We start from the raw sequence: 16,254 nt of genomic DNA on the forward strand, positions 1-16,254 counted from the left end.
TACCAAGTGGAGACAAATTTTTGCTCAGAAGAATGTACATTTTCTATGAAATGATTTCACTTTTCATATTTATAATTTAGTTGGCTTTGGCCCAAGTTTAAACTAACATTGTGGGGTCTTGTTTTCTTTTTGAGAACAAAAGTTTTCATTCTCAGGCCTGTTAGGCAGCCAAATATAATGGATGTCTATTACATTTCATAATAATCTGGTTTAGATTGTTGTCATTGACACCAGGAAATAAGCTTTGCATTTTATCTAGACCAGATCGCAAGTATTGATCCATTTAATGACTCCGAAGGACAGAGTCATAATGCTGAAGATTATTTTCAAAGGATATACATTCTTCTTTACTAAAAAGCACAAACCAGCGGGAACAGAAGACAGCATCAGCCTTGTGTCATTTCTCTGTGCTGGTGGGAAAGGATAGAATTACACTCAAGTATTTTGTTAATTAAATAGAATTCAAAATATCCAGCCCATATACTGTGTACAGAGTCCTAAATACAAAGGCAGAGACACTTCTAGCAAGATATTTCTCTGGATTTCTAGATGTTTGGGCTTGCCATAAAGTTACTTGTAGTCATTCTCTTATTAGCTATTTACAGAAATGATACAGTACCAGGCATTAGCTATTCAAGTTTGCTCTTGATTTATGAATGATTTGCTGATCAATGTCACGTGAACTTAGATTTTGCAACTCCAACATCCAGTTTTTAAATGTTATGATATAACCGACTTGAATCAGTGGAAGTTTCATCTCAGATCTTCAGTGACTCCACTGGAATCAAAGAAATTTGTTATTTTGGGAAATAGATATTACATTTTGGGGGGGGGGGGGTTTGCAAAAACTGAAATATCTTTGTCATTTTAATGCTGAAATGGCTGTAAGCTGAATGGAATGCTGGTTTCATGTAAAAATAGCATATAATTTTTTTGAACTCTGTTGAAGTACAGGGTTATGGAAGATAGCTCATAGTAGGGACTGGTCTGATTGCCATCTTGGTGTCAGGAATATAACTTTTCTCCCTGTGAGACAAATTGTTGAAGCTTCAGAAGATGATGTTTGCCTTCTGGATCAGCTAGCAGTTATGGTGGCTAAGCACGTTCAGATCTACTCAACTGACCTTTTCCCAATATGCCCACCTTAGGTTGGCAATATTATGATCGAATTGGTGGGCATAGGTGCCCGAGGACCGCATCAATGAGCTGATCTGACAGGAAAATCAAACCTACACGATAGACACCTGCCCAATTTTAGCCCAGATCAGTCGGCGGCCCCATACACTGACAGATAAGATGCTGATTCGATCTAAAGCACTCAAATCAGCAGCTTAAATTTGCCCGTGAATGGCAGATTTTATAGAGCTATTAAAGTTTAAATTTGATGGACGTGTGTCTTTTTTTCACCCTAAGTTACAATGTTATGACATTATCTCGTTCAAAATATTAAATGCACTTTTAAAAATTCCGTAGGAAAGAATAGAACATAGGTGGCTTTTTATGTATTAAGCTCTAAACTTACATTTTGATAAATCTGCCCCTTAGAGTTTTTTTTGCCCTTGTTAAATTGAAAGTAAAAAACGAGAAGGGGCAAATGTAGAAATATGGCCTTGGTACATTTCCCTGATAGTTACTAAAGGCTATGTCACACATGACGTTTTGATCTGCACATTATTACAAACTTGTAATGGGGCGTGGAAAAAACGCTCAACCATTTTTACACATGTATGTCGGCCAAACTATTTCTAAATTCCCCATGATTTGTTATTGTCTCCCACAAACCACCCCCACATCACCTTCATCTGAGCTTCATCATGCATATTGCTGCATGTAATAACACAACGTACAATAACAACAAAATAGCAATGTGAAATTCAGCATTGTATGTGTATATGGGTAATGACTTGTGCAAAAACACCTGCAATAAATCCGCGGTTGTGAACAAAATGGAATTAAATAGTGCTCCAGCGGGAATTCTGTAATAATGCTGCATAATCTTAAAAATCTCAAGAAAAGCCTTAAATTCTACGTATAGATTCCACATGTGCTATCAATCCAGGTGTAATTGTTTTAACAGATTATCATTTGTTATATAAGCTCCTCTACGTGAAAATATATAAGCAGATATAAGCAAGTAATGTGTGTATGTGTTCTACAACAAGCATATTACAATGTTTTCAACAGGAATATTTATTTGGTTTTTTGACACATTGGGACTTTGTAATAGCGTGATGTAATAATGCTACATGTGACAATGCAACGTCGATAAAGTTGAATAGTGGGATTTGTTCCTGCATCTACATCTGACAGACTTTTTCTCTCATTGAAATACATTGACTATCAGACACCATCAGATTTAATCTTGTCAGATGCAGCACTCCCTTTCTAACGACGCCTCACGTAGATGGAAGTTTTCACATCAGTGCAATTATATTTTGACCCATGCAACTACACCCAATCCAGAATATGTTCTGTCGATCCAGCACCATCCTACGAAATCTCCTGTGTAGTTTTGCTCAAATGAAAGAAAATTTTATTCTAAGAAACTTTGCAATTTTCCAATGTAATTGAAAGAAGTCTCAGTCCCCGTTTCTGTTCTTTGCACTTACTCCTGGTTCTGACTCATGAAACTGCATTCCATCAAAGTGTTATTGACCCTTAAACCTGCTTGTCTGAAGAAGAATCATACATTCCTCATATGCAGGAGAATGACTCGGAAGGTAAAGAATAGTGGGCCAGTTTAAATCGCATCTCTTTTTTTAAATGTAAGTAAGAGCAGGTTCTACTGGAAATGATCATGGGTTGCTAAATACTTTATCAGTCACTATTATTCTTCTCAGAACAACCGTGTGTATTAAGAACACAGGTGTGTTAGGGCTTGTGTCAATGAGTGTTTGCTTATTCTGTTTCTAGGTGGTACATTCCCCCCCCCCCCCATCCTTCTCACAACATTGTGTGTATTTGTCAGTTCCATTCGTTCCTGTGAGTTTGCTCCTGTGTGAATAGAGAAAAATCCTCAATGCAGAAACAATAGATCTTGATCCCAGACATCAGGGATAAATGTGAAAACATGCAGTGCCATGTGGTGGGAGACAGCGCTGCAATCAATTACGCAAATACTCATGTGTTCTCATGTAGATCAGCCTACTGCTTATCAGTCAGATGAATTCTCTTCTGTATTCTTTTATGGCAAATCTTTTATGTAATCTACAGCTAAGATTTAATATCATTATCTTTAGCTTTAGAGTTGTGCAAGTGCTTACGACTAACAGCAAGGGACTCCAACAAAATCTCCTGTGTAGTTCTTCCCTGACTGGTATTGGGTTTTGTGAAGATCTTTGTATCCTGCCTTCTGGTATCCAGCAGCAACTGTTGTAATGCCCATACAAGAAATTGCATTCACTGAGTACCAGTGAGAATGATTGCAAACTCTATTGGGCAGGGACCTCTTTTCCTCCTATGCCAGTCAGTATTTATACACAATGAGAAATTCTGATGTATATACAACTGTCTATTGTACAACACTGCAGAATATGTTGGCACTTTATACATATTTGCATTCATTGCACTCATTGACTTCTATTAAAGTTGCATGCAAAAATATGGAAGACTTTAATAAGTAAGATGCACAGTTAGCATGACCTTCTATACAAATATAACAAAACTAAATTGTGGTCCACTTGCAGAAAACAGCAGAGCAACAGGACAGATGCATATTTGCTAATGTTGTTGCAAACTTGTTGCTTTGCCTAATCAGTTGGCTGCCAGCATCACAAAACAATAAGGAGAAAGTTATGGGCATCTACAGTACATGTGAAATCTTAGTAGGTAAGTAAAGGATCTTTTCCTTTCTTTTGATTAAACACAACAAATCTCTACCTGCTGCTTAGGGTTTCCTATAGAAGCCATCTGCTGCCCCAGTTGTCTCTCCTAAGACAGAAATAAGGGGACCAGATATAAAGAATACTGTCTTAGGAAAACATGCTTGTTTTTTTAAATGCATCAGTTAATAGAACTTCTCCAGCAGAATCCTGCATTGAAATTCATTTTTTTGTTTATATTTACTTTTAAAATTTCACATGGGGCTTGCCATATTCTTCGTTTCCCAGAGTGCCACAGCCATGTGACCTCTACTCTGATAAACCTTTCCTCCCCAGCACCAGATGAGCAGAACAATGGGAAGGGAGAAAGATAGCAGCTCCCAGTAGACATCAGAATAGCACTCCATAGTAAGAAATCCAAGTCTGACATGGGACTCCTCCAGTTACATGGGGAGTAGGTTACCTGAAAGCAGTTCTAATGTGTAGCACTGGCTCCTGGAAGCTCAGACTACACACCAATATTACAGCTAAAAAAAATACATTTGTTGGTTCAAGCATAACATTTGAAATGGTAGAGTGAAGTATTTGCTATGTAAACAGTGTAATTTAGAAAGAATGATTTTCTTCTATTTATGAGCAATATGGAGACTGATTCCGATGTGGTTTTTGTTTTCCGCTAGCTCAACTATAAATAAAGCGCCAGTGACACCCCTGGCAAGGTGAGAATCTTTCCTCAAGCAGCAATGTGGCCACTGTACCACAGGTCAAATCTTTGTTACTTTAAGAGCCAAAATTTTATTTTTTTCATGGGAACTTTAACTCTTCAGCTGTGTGGGCAGCGCAAATGCACCCCTCCACTAGCAATGCAGCCTCCCTCGCTGTGGTCAGGGCACAATAAAGATAATCATGGGGGCAGCAAGGGTAGGGAATAGGGATTATTTAAACAAAAGGCTGAACTAGATGGAGATGTCCAGAATGCTTGAGACCTAGGGTTTTCCAAATAAGGGGTCTTTACATAATTTGAATCACCATACTTTGTCTACTTAAACATCATTTAAACATTAAAAACTGGGATCAAGTACAAGGTACTGTTTTATCATTATCATTTTTAAAAATCTGAATTATTTGATTAAAATGGAGTCTATGGAGATGGCCTTCCCATAATTTGGAGCTTTCTGGATAAATGGGTCTCTGGATAACAGGTCCCATACTTGTACTATATAAGTATGTTAGGTGACAGCAACAAACTGTTGGCTTTCGGTGACCATAAAACTTTCACTTTTCCTTTTTTAAATACACTGAAAAGATTTATTTTAGCTTCTCACTCCTATCGGAGAAGATATGGCTGTTGATGGGAGCATTGGTTTTATGGTTTGACATAGACAGAACAGTGCCTCCTAATTCAGAAATAATTGGGAAAAAACAATGGTAAAATCATTTCTCATCAATGCTTAAGCTTTTATTCTGCTATAAACTGAACTTGTGATAACAGATCCGCTGGCACTTTTTTCTATTATTTAAGCACTTCCTCTCTAAAGAAAACATCACCTCAAATCCACTAATCATTCCCTTTTTTACTTCTTTAGAAAGAAAAGCGAGGGAGCGCAGCTGAATAGAGGAATGCTTTTCACATAACAAGCTACTCGAGCTGGCCTGTAGGTGGGTGTGTTGAACAGAAGGAAGCACTGGGAATGAATCTGTCAGCCAGTCTTACAGCTAATTAGCTCAGCCTACAACAAAGATAAGCAAGCCAGGGAGGAGGACCCCCTAAGGGTCTTTACATTCTGGCCTATGTCTGATTGGCAGATGTTAAAAGAGATTTCTTAGCAATCCGCTGCATCAATGAGCTGTACCAATTCGGTGGAGAAGTGGAGTAAGTCAGGCATGAGGACAGTTTGTACAGGCAGCTTGAAGGACTCACAAGAAAAATGGACAGGACATTGGACTCTTTGCAGCTGCTAGTGACTCAGGTGCTGCCCCAGAGTGACCCAACCATAATATTCAAGGACTGTAAGTATTACAGACCACACTTGTTAGAATGCATGGGGGATCCAGTACAGCTGTGTGCGGTGCTTTTAAGCTTTTCTAGCATTTCAGCATGGCATGAGTACTCACTCTGGAGAAACATATTTGCTCAGGAGCTGAGTTACTTTTGGAAGCAGCTGTAAATGGGGAACGGTGCTTAAAGTGCCAGAAATGAGATGTAGTTTTCTCTCTGGCTTGTTTGTGTATCTGCAAAAAAGCACTAGGAGTTAGAATGAGAACTACAGGCACAGTCACAATGAGAATATTTCTAAGGAATTTGGACACATTCTTAAAGCTGATAAATCAGCGTGTTTCTGTTTTATTGGGCACCCCCTGTGAATTGCACCTCACTGCTGGGAGATGCGGCCCATTGTGGCACATTGACATCTCATGTCTGAAAGATTTATTATGTGAGCTATAAAGAGCGGTGCCCATTTGCACTGAATTCCCTGCTGCCACTTTGCTCACTGCTGCTTTATTGCCAGCCTACAAGCTGTCGATTAGGTTTCTGGTTTTGGTTAGAGATTTGCAGGATGACTTGTTAAACAATACAAATATTAGTCAACAAGTTCATGCTCTATTGTACGTAATAAACTTTTCCTCTTTACGGGCAGCTTTAATACTGACATTGTGTCCTGGATTTTAGTTTCCTTTGAATAGCTACAAAGAATGTTCTGAAATGTGTTTCTGTTTCATCTTTTATTGCTTTGCAGTGTGTATATTAGCAGATGTGCTCTCTATATGCTAGAATTTTATTGATCGTATTTCACTGACAGTAGCTATGACTACGTCTGTATTGTAACATTTGTGCACTAATGCTGTATAGGTTGTAGGGATTAATGATACAGTCAGTGAGTTACATTATTGATTATTATACATTATACAGTGTTAATGGGGTTTTTTCTTATGTTTTGCCCTGTTACCTAATTCTACCTAATTCAGATGAATGTTAGCAGCCAGAGGTCTGACAGTTATTCTAAGTACTCAGATTTTCATTTCTTATGCAAATATAGTCAAGACTGAACTTTATGAATGTCTCAAATACCATGTTACTGTTTAAACAGATTTTCTCCTTTGTTGTTATCTGTATCTTCTGTGATGGGCAGTAATGTTATTTAATGTCAACATGTTTTTGAACCTTAATGTTATAGACAATCTAGTCCCAAAATGTTCTATTACTAAGAGTTTCCTAAAAGCAATATATTGTGTTTGCTATTCCATCTATCTTACAATATGGGCCCTTCTATCATAGCCTATGCCCCAAAATCAATCTGTTTACACACGGGCAAAGGGGCAGTGACCCATAGAAACTAGTCAGATGTGTACTTCACTATTACAAATACTCTAGATCAGTAAATGCTTTTTGCTTGCTATGAGCTATAGGATAAAGCAGTTTAAGACTTGAGAGGAGCCCTTCCAGATGATAAAACAACTTTCCAGGAAAGGTCTTCATAAATGTTATTCCACTGCAATATATCTTTCCATTACTTTTGGTCGCTTGCAGTACCACTTCTAACCTGAGCTAGCTGATTGCACCAGAGCTACTGCTGTATTGTTGGTCTGACCTAATTCTGCTACAAATCCAAAGGAGTCTTTCTGGCTAAAATAAGGGGATAAACATAAGTGGGGGTACAGGTGAAAAACAATACAGTTCATTTACAATACCCTGCGCAGTGTGCATAGTGCAAAAAAGACCGCAGTGAGCCATTTTTTGCACTTTTCTAGCTGCATTTGGCATTGTGCAAATAGCCAAATGCATCTGTGTTCCATTTTGGAGAATAGACACCTGCAGACTGCGCTTTGAATTAAAGGCATCCTGCGTTGGGCCATGCTTGATTCAAATGGGCAGTTGGGGGACTCCTAGGTGTCCAACCCTCCTGACCCTACCCACTCCTTCCTTGCACGTAATTCTAAGGTGCAAGGTAGGAGAGACAGAACATGCAGCCCGTATCAGGGCTCAAACAAGCACTAAGGGGCACACTCTTGCATCCCTAGTGTCCCCAGGTCATATGGCCACTAATATCTGGAGCAAGCCAAGCTAAGAACCAGCAATTCTTCTCTGTAGCAGCAAAACTTTACATAATAATCTCATTACAGAGAATCCAGGGGAAGCATAAAGGAGGTATACAGCTAACCCATGGCTTTAATTATGTGTCTAGTACCAGAGATGTCTGAATGCATTAAGATTTTAATAGATTTAAATCAACTAGGTAAAATCCACAGTCTATTATTTCCTTTGTTACAATAAGTAGCCTTTAATAGGATACATTTGTTAATGTTAATTTTTAATATAATATATTGCTAATAATGGTATTGTACAGCCAATACAGATCATTATGCATAATCTGATGTTTGCAAAAACATCCAGCACAGTATCATCCAGCAAGTCCTTTCAGACACCTGTCATCTCAGCTATTCAGTTCTTACCTCCAGGTCATATATGACACAGCTTCTCTTATTTCTCCTATTGGGTGCTATTCCCATACCTATCACTAGATGGTGCATAGGAGCATTTTCATGAGTGCAGGTGATTTCTGAGTTTATTTTGGCTTGCAGAAACTTGCTCCCAGGATATGTGATGGCTGTTGATATGTAGCACTGAAAAACATTTGGGTTATCTGCATCTGGTAAACCTGACCCTATAGTATTCTGGTAAAAAAAAAACATTCTAGATTCACTTGCTTTGGGAACTTTATAATCATAGGAACTCAAAAAATGTTCTCATAGCAGCTAAATATCATAAACAAGATAAGGAAGATCAGTGACTCCTATGTCATCAGCAGAAAGGATTAGAGAACTACGCTCAGTCATGAAAATGGATTAGCTTGCTTATGACATAGTCACCATGGGTAGGGTTTATGAAGCATGATGATTTCAAGTAAATAGAGTTCTACTTACACTACATTAGCAGTGCAGTATTTTTTCAGGTCCTGTTCCATACACTGAGCTGCAAAGCCCCATATTACACACCCTGACGAGGCTGACAAGGAGCTGGGCCCTGTTTGCTTATTGCTTTGCAGGTGCTTTGAAATGACTCCTAGTATGTCAAGTTTTTATCAGTACATGTAAAGGAAAGGTAAAGATAAGATAGTGACTATTCCATATGAATTCCAGTGAAATCCCATTCATTTTTTATTATTATATTCCTTTAACAATTACACAGAGCAAATTGTGCCACTTCTTGGGGCTTACTTGTGGATACATCCCCATCCACCGACAGCTGTCAGAAAGCAGCATGTCCTTGATTGGAATACAGCTAGTCCCACATCTTTATATCAACATTCCTTTCCTTTCCCTTTCCAACATTTCATTTTTCGATATCCCCTTTCTCTTTCTTTTTTTCTTCTTTCTCATTCCATTGTTTCATGACATGTAGAGAGATCTATGATGGTAATCCATAGCTTCTGCCATCCAATGCATTTGCGTCACAAGTCAAATTCCAGGTGTGTGTTCTTTACTTTTGTGTATATTTGTAATATAGTGTGCAAGTACCTATTTTCTGACTATTTGTTTAAGAGTCTGCCAGTAGCTTGGTCTTCTTTGTATAATTTTTATGCACAATATAATAAAAGCCCTCTTTAACCCAAGTAATGAGCCAGATGGGACTTCAGTTGTCAACCAGATCCCTCACAAAGAATATACAAATTTATAGCTATTACTACACTATGAATTGAGTCTATGCACAAGTCTACGCAGACACAAATAATACCAGTGCAGAAAGATTGCCCTATTAAATCTAAGGGCACGAGTTTAGAGGCCAAAATAACATCATTAGAAACATTCACCTCACTAAATAAATTCAAAGGCTGGTCAACAAGGGAACTTTGAGCAATAAACTAAATTGAAAGCATCTTATACATATGCTCTTCAAAGGCTTGTTCTCTATCTTGTTGTTCTAAACTAAGAGGTGAATGTCCATCTGCTTTTGATTTTCAGTGGAAAGAAGTATAAATGTGGAACAGGCTTTACAGACTGCATGAATGTATTCTGCTATGCTTTGTCTGGATTAACCTACCTGTTAAGCAGCAGGTTTGGTTTGAAGCTAGCCTTTCTAGCCTTTTAACTCTTTGTGAGAGTGGGCCCAGAAGGTGTTCCTACCCTCATCCTAGCTATGGAATTAGGGATGTTAATTTGTTCCTGGGTGTTATTTTTAAACAATGGGTGGTGCATAAGGATAATATATATTAGAAAGAAAATAACCCCTTAATTGAGGACAGCAGAGAAGAGTAAAAAAAAAAAAGTGTACTTTAAGATGGAAAAATACAGCATAGGGCATTTACAGAAGCTAGGGATGAGGGCACTGGTACATTTCTTTAAAACAGTAGACTCTTCTCAAATATGCCCTTAACAGTACTGATTTTGCAAACAAACAATAACATGATAAACTTTATATTCACTCCTGTTAATTAAAATAATTAATAGCTAATACTTTTTATGTGCTTGCCATGGCCCAATCAGGTTTTACAAGTCTTTATTGTCTGCTCAGTTAAACCTTGTGAGCCTCTACAAATACACAAAGGCTCTCCATACAAGGCAATGCACAACATTGGACATATACCCCATTACAAACTCCTCTAGTTTTTGAGAGTAAAGGTAAGGCCTCAAATGAGATTTTTACTTCAAATGCAGTACCACTGTAAATATGTTGCTGCCCAGCATAAACCTACATATGCAAACGCACGAAACGCGTCAGGCGTACTGATTTTAAACGGAGCAATAAAGTTTGAGTTATAGCGAACCTCTTGTGTTTGGAGCCTCCTTGCATATATATGATTCTGCCTTCTCCAGCTACGGGTTCGGGGCTTTAAGCACCCGGGCCACTTCTGGACAGCGGTGAGCCTTTTGGTTTTTTCTATCTTTATATGATGAAAGCGGAATTGACTGTTTTGGGGTCCTAGTTGGAGATAGACTCAAGGTATATACACCCGGGGTCTCCATGCGGTACTTGGTACGAATAACTTCAACTACAGTATCTCTCTATCCCATTACTTAAGGTCCCCATACACTATAACATCCGCTCGCTTGGCCAAGCGAGCGGATCTTTACCCGATATCCCCACCTACGGGTGGGCGATATCGGATAGCAAGTGGCTTAAAAAAAAAATAATCCGACCGTTTGGCCCTGGGGCCAAACGATTGGATTACATTTGCGGCCATGGGCAGTCGGTTCGGGGACCGCATCAACGAGCCGATGCGGTCCCCGATCCGACTGGATTTTCTAACCTGGCCGATCGATATCTGGCCAACTTCAGGCCAGATATCGGTTGGCCAGGATGCTCGTTTCTTCCCATACACGGGCCGATTAGCTGCCGAATCGGTCCAAGGGACCGATATCGGCAGCTTCTATCGGCCCGTGTATGGGGGCCTTTAGAGCGCCTTAATTAACTAATTTATTATTTAACATTATTTACTTTTTATAATTTATTCCTTCGTTTTAGTGCAGCATAAACCTACAATTTAAGTCATTCCGGGAATTTTCATATAATGTAATTGAGAGCAATCCATAAATGCAAATGTTTTTATAAAGTCCCCTTGTAGAGATTGACTCATTCAGCCAATAGGTGGGGAAAGCCCATTTGGCAGTGTCTGAGGAATATGTTGAGACTAGAGATCTTAATCCTGACATATTTGTTTTAGAACAGTTCTTCCATACTTTGTCACCTGCAAACCAATAAGAAGAGGCTAATAACTTCATTTATGTTTTTTTGGAGGGGTCAGGTACCAAGAAGTGCATCATTTAAAATGGATTTAAACCCTAACATACAGTTTTTCCTATTGAAAAAACGATTACTCTAAGCTACTCTACAGTCACCATTCTTTAGAAATTTACAATTATTTTAAAGTTATTCGTAAATGGAATTACAATTGTAGGAACAGCGTTGAAGAAGCCAGCTAAAGCTAGAAACATGCAAGGTATTGTGGGAAACGGAGTCTTGGCTGGAGAAGATCTCTGCTGCATTTGTTTGGGAAGTGCAGACTGGTACAGAAAAATATTGCTTTGAACTGCAATAACATTTGCAAATAACTTTAAAACCACTGAACATTATTTAATTAAAATATATTAAAAAGTTTCTTTGAATTAAATTCTAAATTATATTTTGGGGTTTACATCCTCTTGAACTTGAAGTTATTTTGTGGCCACATTTCTGGAAGCTGTCTGAGTTCTGTTCAAAATAATGTTCCGATGTGATGTCTTCTCCAATGTCTGAAGCCCTTTAGGATTTATATATCAGTAGTGTAGGAAAGAAGCAGGTGGTGAATCATAGATAATACTCCTTTGCCACTTAGGTTTCTTTTATACTTTCTTTCATGCTGTCTAAAAGGAATTCCAATAAGGCTCTGATCCTGAGTGTAGGAGAGTGTGAATTAAATGTTTAACCTGGTAATAACAGAAATGTTCCATCTGAGGAAAACTATGTTTGGGAAGATGCCATTAAGCTAGCACATGAAGCTGGGCAGCTGGGAATCTCACACTGTTATCATTTCCAGAAGAGGGTAAACTTTGCGGCAATAGCCCTTTTTTGGCTTCAGTAAAGCTCAGAAATGTTTTCTGCAAATCTTCTAATATCCCCATTGATATTTAAATGTTATCCTCAGTGCACAATTCCACCTGCACTCTACCCAGTTGAATACAATTGTACATACTCTGCCAAGCAGGGACACTCAGTCTTTTTAACCTTAATGTCCCTAATGCTGGATAGTTGGCTTTGTCCCAAATTCAGCTAAATAACAAGATATTTAGGGCTCTGGGACATGGGGAGATTAGTCGCCCGCGACAAATCTCCCTGTTCGCGGGAGACTAATCTCCCCGAGTTGCCATCAGTTGCCAATCCACCGGCGACAATGTAAGTCGCCGGTGGGATGGCACACGCGGCAGCGTGATTTTGGCAAATCGCCGAAAATGCCTCGCAAGGCAACTTCGGAGATTTGCCGAAATCGCCTGAGCAGCATGTGCCATCCCACCGGCGACTTACATTGTCGCTGGTGGGATGGCAATTCAGGGAGATTAGTCACCCGCGAACAGGGAGATTTGTCGCGGGCGACTAATCTCCCCGTGTGCCAGAGCCCTTAAACTTGAGTATTTTAAGATGGGGTTACCATTAGGAGTGTAAATAGAAGCAAGTATAGCCTAAAAGGATTCATTGTTTGAAAATATTGCTAAACCTCTTCAGTAACACTAAGGTTCATTTGAAAGGGTTGAACTTAATGGAGTTTTGTCTTTTTTTTTAACCTAAATTATGTAAATGTATCTATGTAAAACCTCTATTAAACAACTTTAGCACAGGTTCATTTTCAATCATTCATATGTTTGTTTATAATATTTTATAGCGTGGAAATAGTAAGTGCCCCATTGTCAGGCATTTAAACTTCTTTACACTATGGTTTATTAATCTGAATTATATTAATTAGATCAAAAACATTCATTTGAATTAATTTATTATACCAATTTATATGCAGCCTAAAACTAGAGCCCAATTGTGTGGTACATAGCCACGTGAAAGGATACAATTATTATTTGACATATTCTCACACATGATAGTGTGTCTCCAGAATGTCCTGTTACCTGTTTGCATGTTCAGACTTCTAAAAGGCATGCTCTTGATTGTTGTTGGTGATTAGTGAATTTTTTCAGCAGGTACTAATTTGTGGCAAATTTCCCCATTGGCAAATTTTTCGTGAAACTGCTATGAAAATTTGCCACGAAAAAAATATGCCAAAAAAGTTGAACGCATAAAAAGTAGCGTGCCTAAAAATAGTTGTGTGAGACAAAAGGCCCCTAGACTGTAATGTACTTTTATATTTCAAGAAAGCATTGATTTTAGGTGGATTTGCTCTCATAGTAGGAGGCCTGCTTTGTTAGACTGTAATCTACTTAGGCTACAGCTTTCTTGGTGATGGTATTCTGGAATACTGGGCAGATCATGGTGATTCTGGTTCTGGAAGAGAGGTAGTAATGGCCAAGACTGAGGCCTAGAAACTTGGCTAAATCTTCTGCATCATCTAGATCTAGAAGCTAGAGTTGGTAGCTGTCTTTCAGAATGGAATGGAAAAGCCCCATTTGTATTTAATTTTTAAAAGTGTGCACATGGTTTTAATAGTACACACAAAAGATATTTTCTGCACATATGACAAAAAAGAAATTAGAGGGAGCATTGATCTATTGTTCTCAATTTTATAGACAGGGATCCAGAACCATGTGTGTGTACCCAAAGAATGTGGGTATTATTTAGGATTATTGTCTTCTACATTGCAAAACTGTAATGTTTTCATCTTTGACTACAAATATTTCCAATGACTACAGCTGGAATCACTAACATTTTGCAAAAGTGTGGTTGAAATATTTATAATACTCGAGTAAAGGCCAAGTCTGCATCTATCCGGTCACTTGAATCCATGACAGTCGAATGAATATCTATAGAGTCAAAATGCAACTGATGGTGTATTATTGAAAATCAAGAGTATCTACATAAAAGGAATATCAAACAATGATAGCTGACACTGAAGTAACCTCGCTATCCTAAACACAGACTGGCTTTATAAATAAATGCCTGGGACTGGTTCAGCATTACATTTGCTCACATATGGCCGAGACCTTGTGATGTTGCCATAGTTCTATATGATTGGGATTTATTTCTGTGGTTTCGCTGTGCTCCATCAGATTTATCCAAAGTATTGGGACATCAATTTTTCTTTTTCTCCTGTCATTTACTTGCTCTGTTAAGTCTTTGTTCGTGCAGACTCGTGAAACATTAGACGCATGTATGGCATGTTTATTGCATCTGGCTCACATTCATCTTAAAATTTAGGTGCCAAGTGTCTAATTACATTTTATCATTATCATAATACATATTTGCCAGATCATAAATAGTTTTCTGTAGTCTGGGTATTATGTTTATTAACACAAAATCTGCAGATCAGCATTCCGTTAAGGGAGATTATTCAGCTATGCTATGCCCACATGAGAACTGGTACACTCCATGTCAGCATTGATTAGTGTTCTGATGGCAGTTCTAGCCATACGAGCAAGCACATCAGGTAATTACTGGGTAAAACAGTGGGCAATCAGTTGCCTAATGGTAATTTAATCACTTTGAGTTGCTACACTATGGATATGTAATGTATATGCTTTACCACTGGTGATTCACATAAATCCCAGTAGGAATTTAACTTTGGATTATTTGTTGACCCCACACTGGCGACAAAACATCCTATTTGCTATTTCCCTGAATTGCTAAATCAGTTGTTCCTAAATTGTGCTGCTTGACTCCCTGTGGTAATTATAACATAAGGTTGGATTAACTTACATACATATTGCCTTTCCTTCCACAATGATTTTTTGTTTTATAAGCACAAAATATGTTTTTCTACATAGTAACATAGTAAGCTAGGTTGAAAAAAGACACTTGTCTATACATAACCTGCATAACTGCTAGTTGATCCAGAGGAAAGCAAAGAAACCTATCTGAAGCCTCTCTAATTTGCCTTAGAAGGGAAAAAATTCCTTCCTGATTCCAAGATGGCAATCGGACCAGTCCCTGGATAAACTTGTACTAAGAGCTATTTTCAGTAATCCTGTATTTTCTCACTCTTTTCTCACAAAGCCATCCAAACCCTTGTTGAAGCTATCTAATGTATCAGCCAGTATGACTGATTTAGGGAGAGAATTCCACAACTTCCACAAATTCTTTCTGAATATTTAGACAGAACCTCCTTTCTTCTAATCGGAATGGATGCCCTTGTGTCAGTTGTCGGGACCAACTGGTAAATAAGACATTAGAAAGGTTATTATATGATCCCCTTATATATTTATACATAGTTATCATGTCACCCCTTAAGCACCTCCTCTAAAGTGTAAATGACCCCAACTTGAGCAGTCTTTCTTCCTGAGACTTGCCATTCCCTTCACCAGCTTAGATTCCCTTCTTTCTGGCTTCTCCAGTTTAGGTTCATTTTGTAGCACCCCCCCCCCCCTTAATTCAGAGACAAAATATATTGTTATACTATAAAAAAAGAGAGTAATAATAGCAAGTAGCAGTCCCTGAATGAAACCTAATTGCCATGCCATGGTTACAGATAATTGAAAATATGCCTGCAGCATTCACTCTTTTATAGTACCAGGCAGTGCCGGGTCACAGTGGAAGGGTGCCCTACACAAAGCTGGTCGGGATTTCCCAGCCTCTCCCCACTCTAGTGATGAGCTTGCCAGGACCAGGGACCAGACCCTTTCTTTCTCTCACTCACCCACAGACTAGTAGTAGGCAGACAGAACAGCAGAAGAAGTATGCCCAGCTACCCCTCATCATTGCGCCCTAGGCACATGCCTCTTCTGCTTACCCCTAGTTGTGGACCTGGTAGCAGAAATATCCAACATTAAATAAGCATTCAATCCCATATTTCATCCTAATTGG

The 16,254-nt window shown here is 38.6% G+C and overlaps 1 protein-coding gene across 1 annotated transcript in view; it reads left to right on the forward strand.

Moving 5' to 3' along the window:
- The first annotated feature begins 5,450 nt into the window (after window positions 1–5,450).
- lix1 (limb and CNS expressed 1) overlaps window positions 5,451–16,254 on the forward strand; it is an 87,481-nt gene continuing 76,677 nt past the window's right edge. The window contains exon 1 of the mRNA XM_002933433.5: window positions 5,451–5,831. Within this exon, the coding sequence (XP_002933479.1) occupies window positions 5,750–5,831 (82 nt within the window). The 5' untranslated portion in view covers window positions 5,451–5,749. The remainder of the gene's footprint in view (window positions 5,832–16,254) is intronic.

Source organism: Xenopus tropicalis, chromosome 1 (assembly GCF_000004195.4).
Source record: "Xenopus tropicalis strain Nigerian chromosome 1, UCB_Xtro_10.0, whole genome shotgun sequence".
NCBI lineage: Eukaryota > Metazoa > Chordata > Amphibia > Anura > Pipidae > Xenopus > Xenopus tropicalis.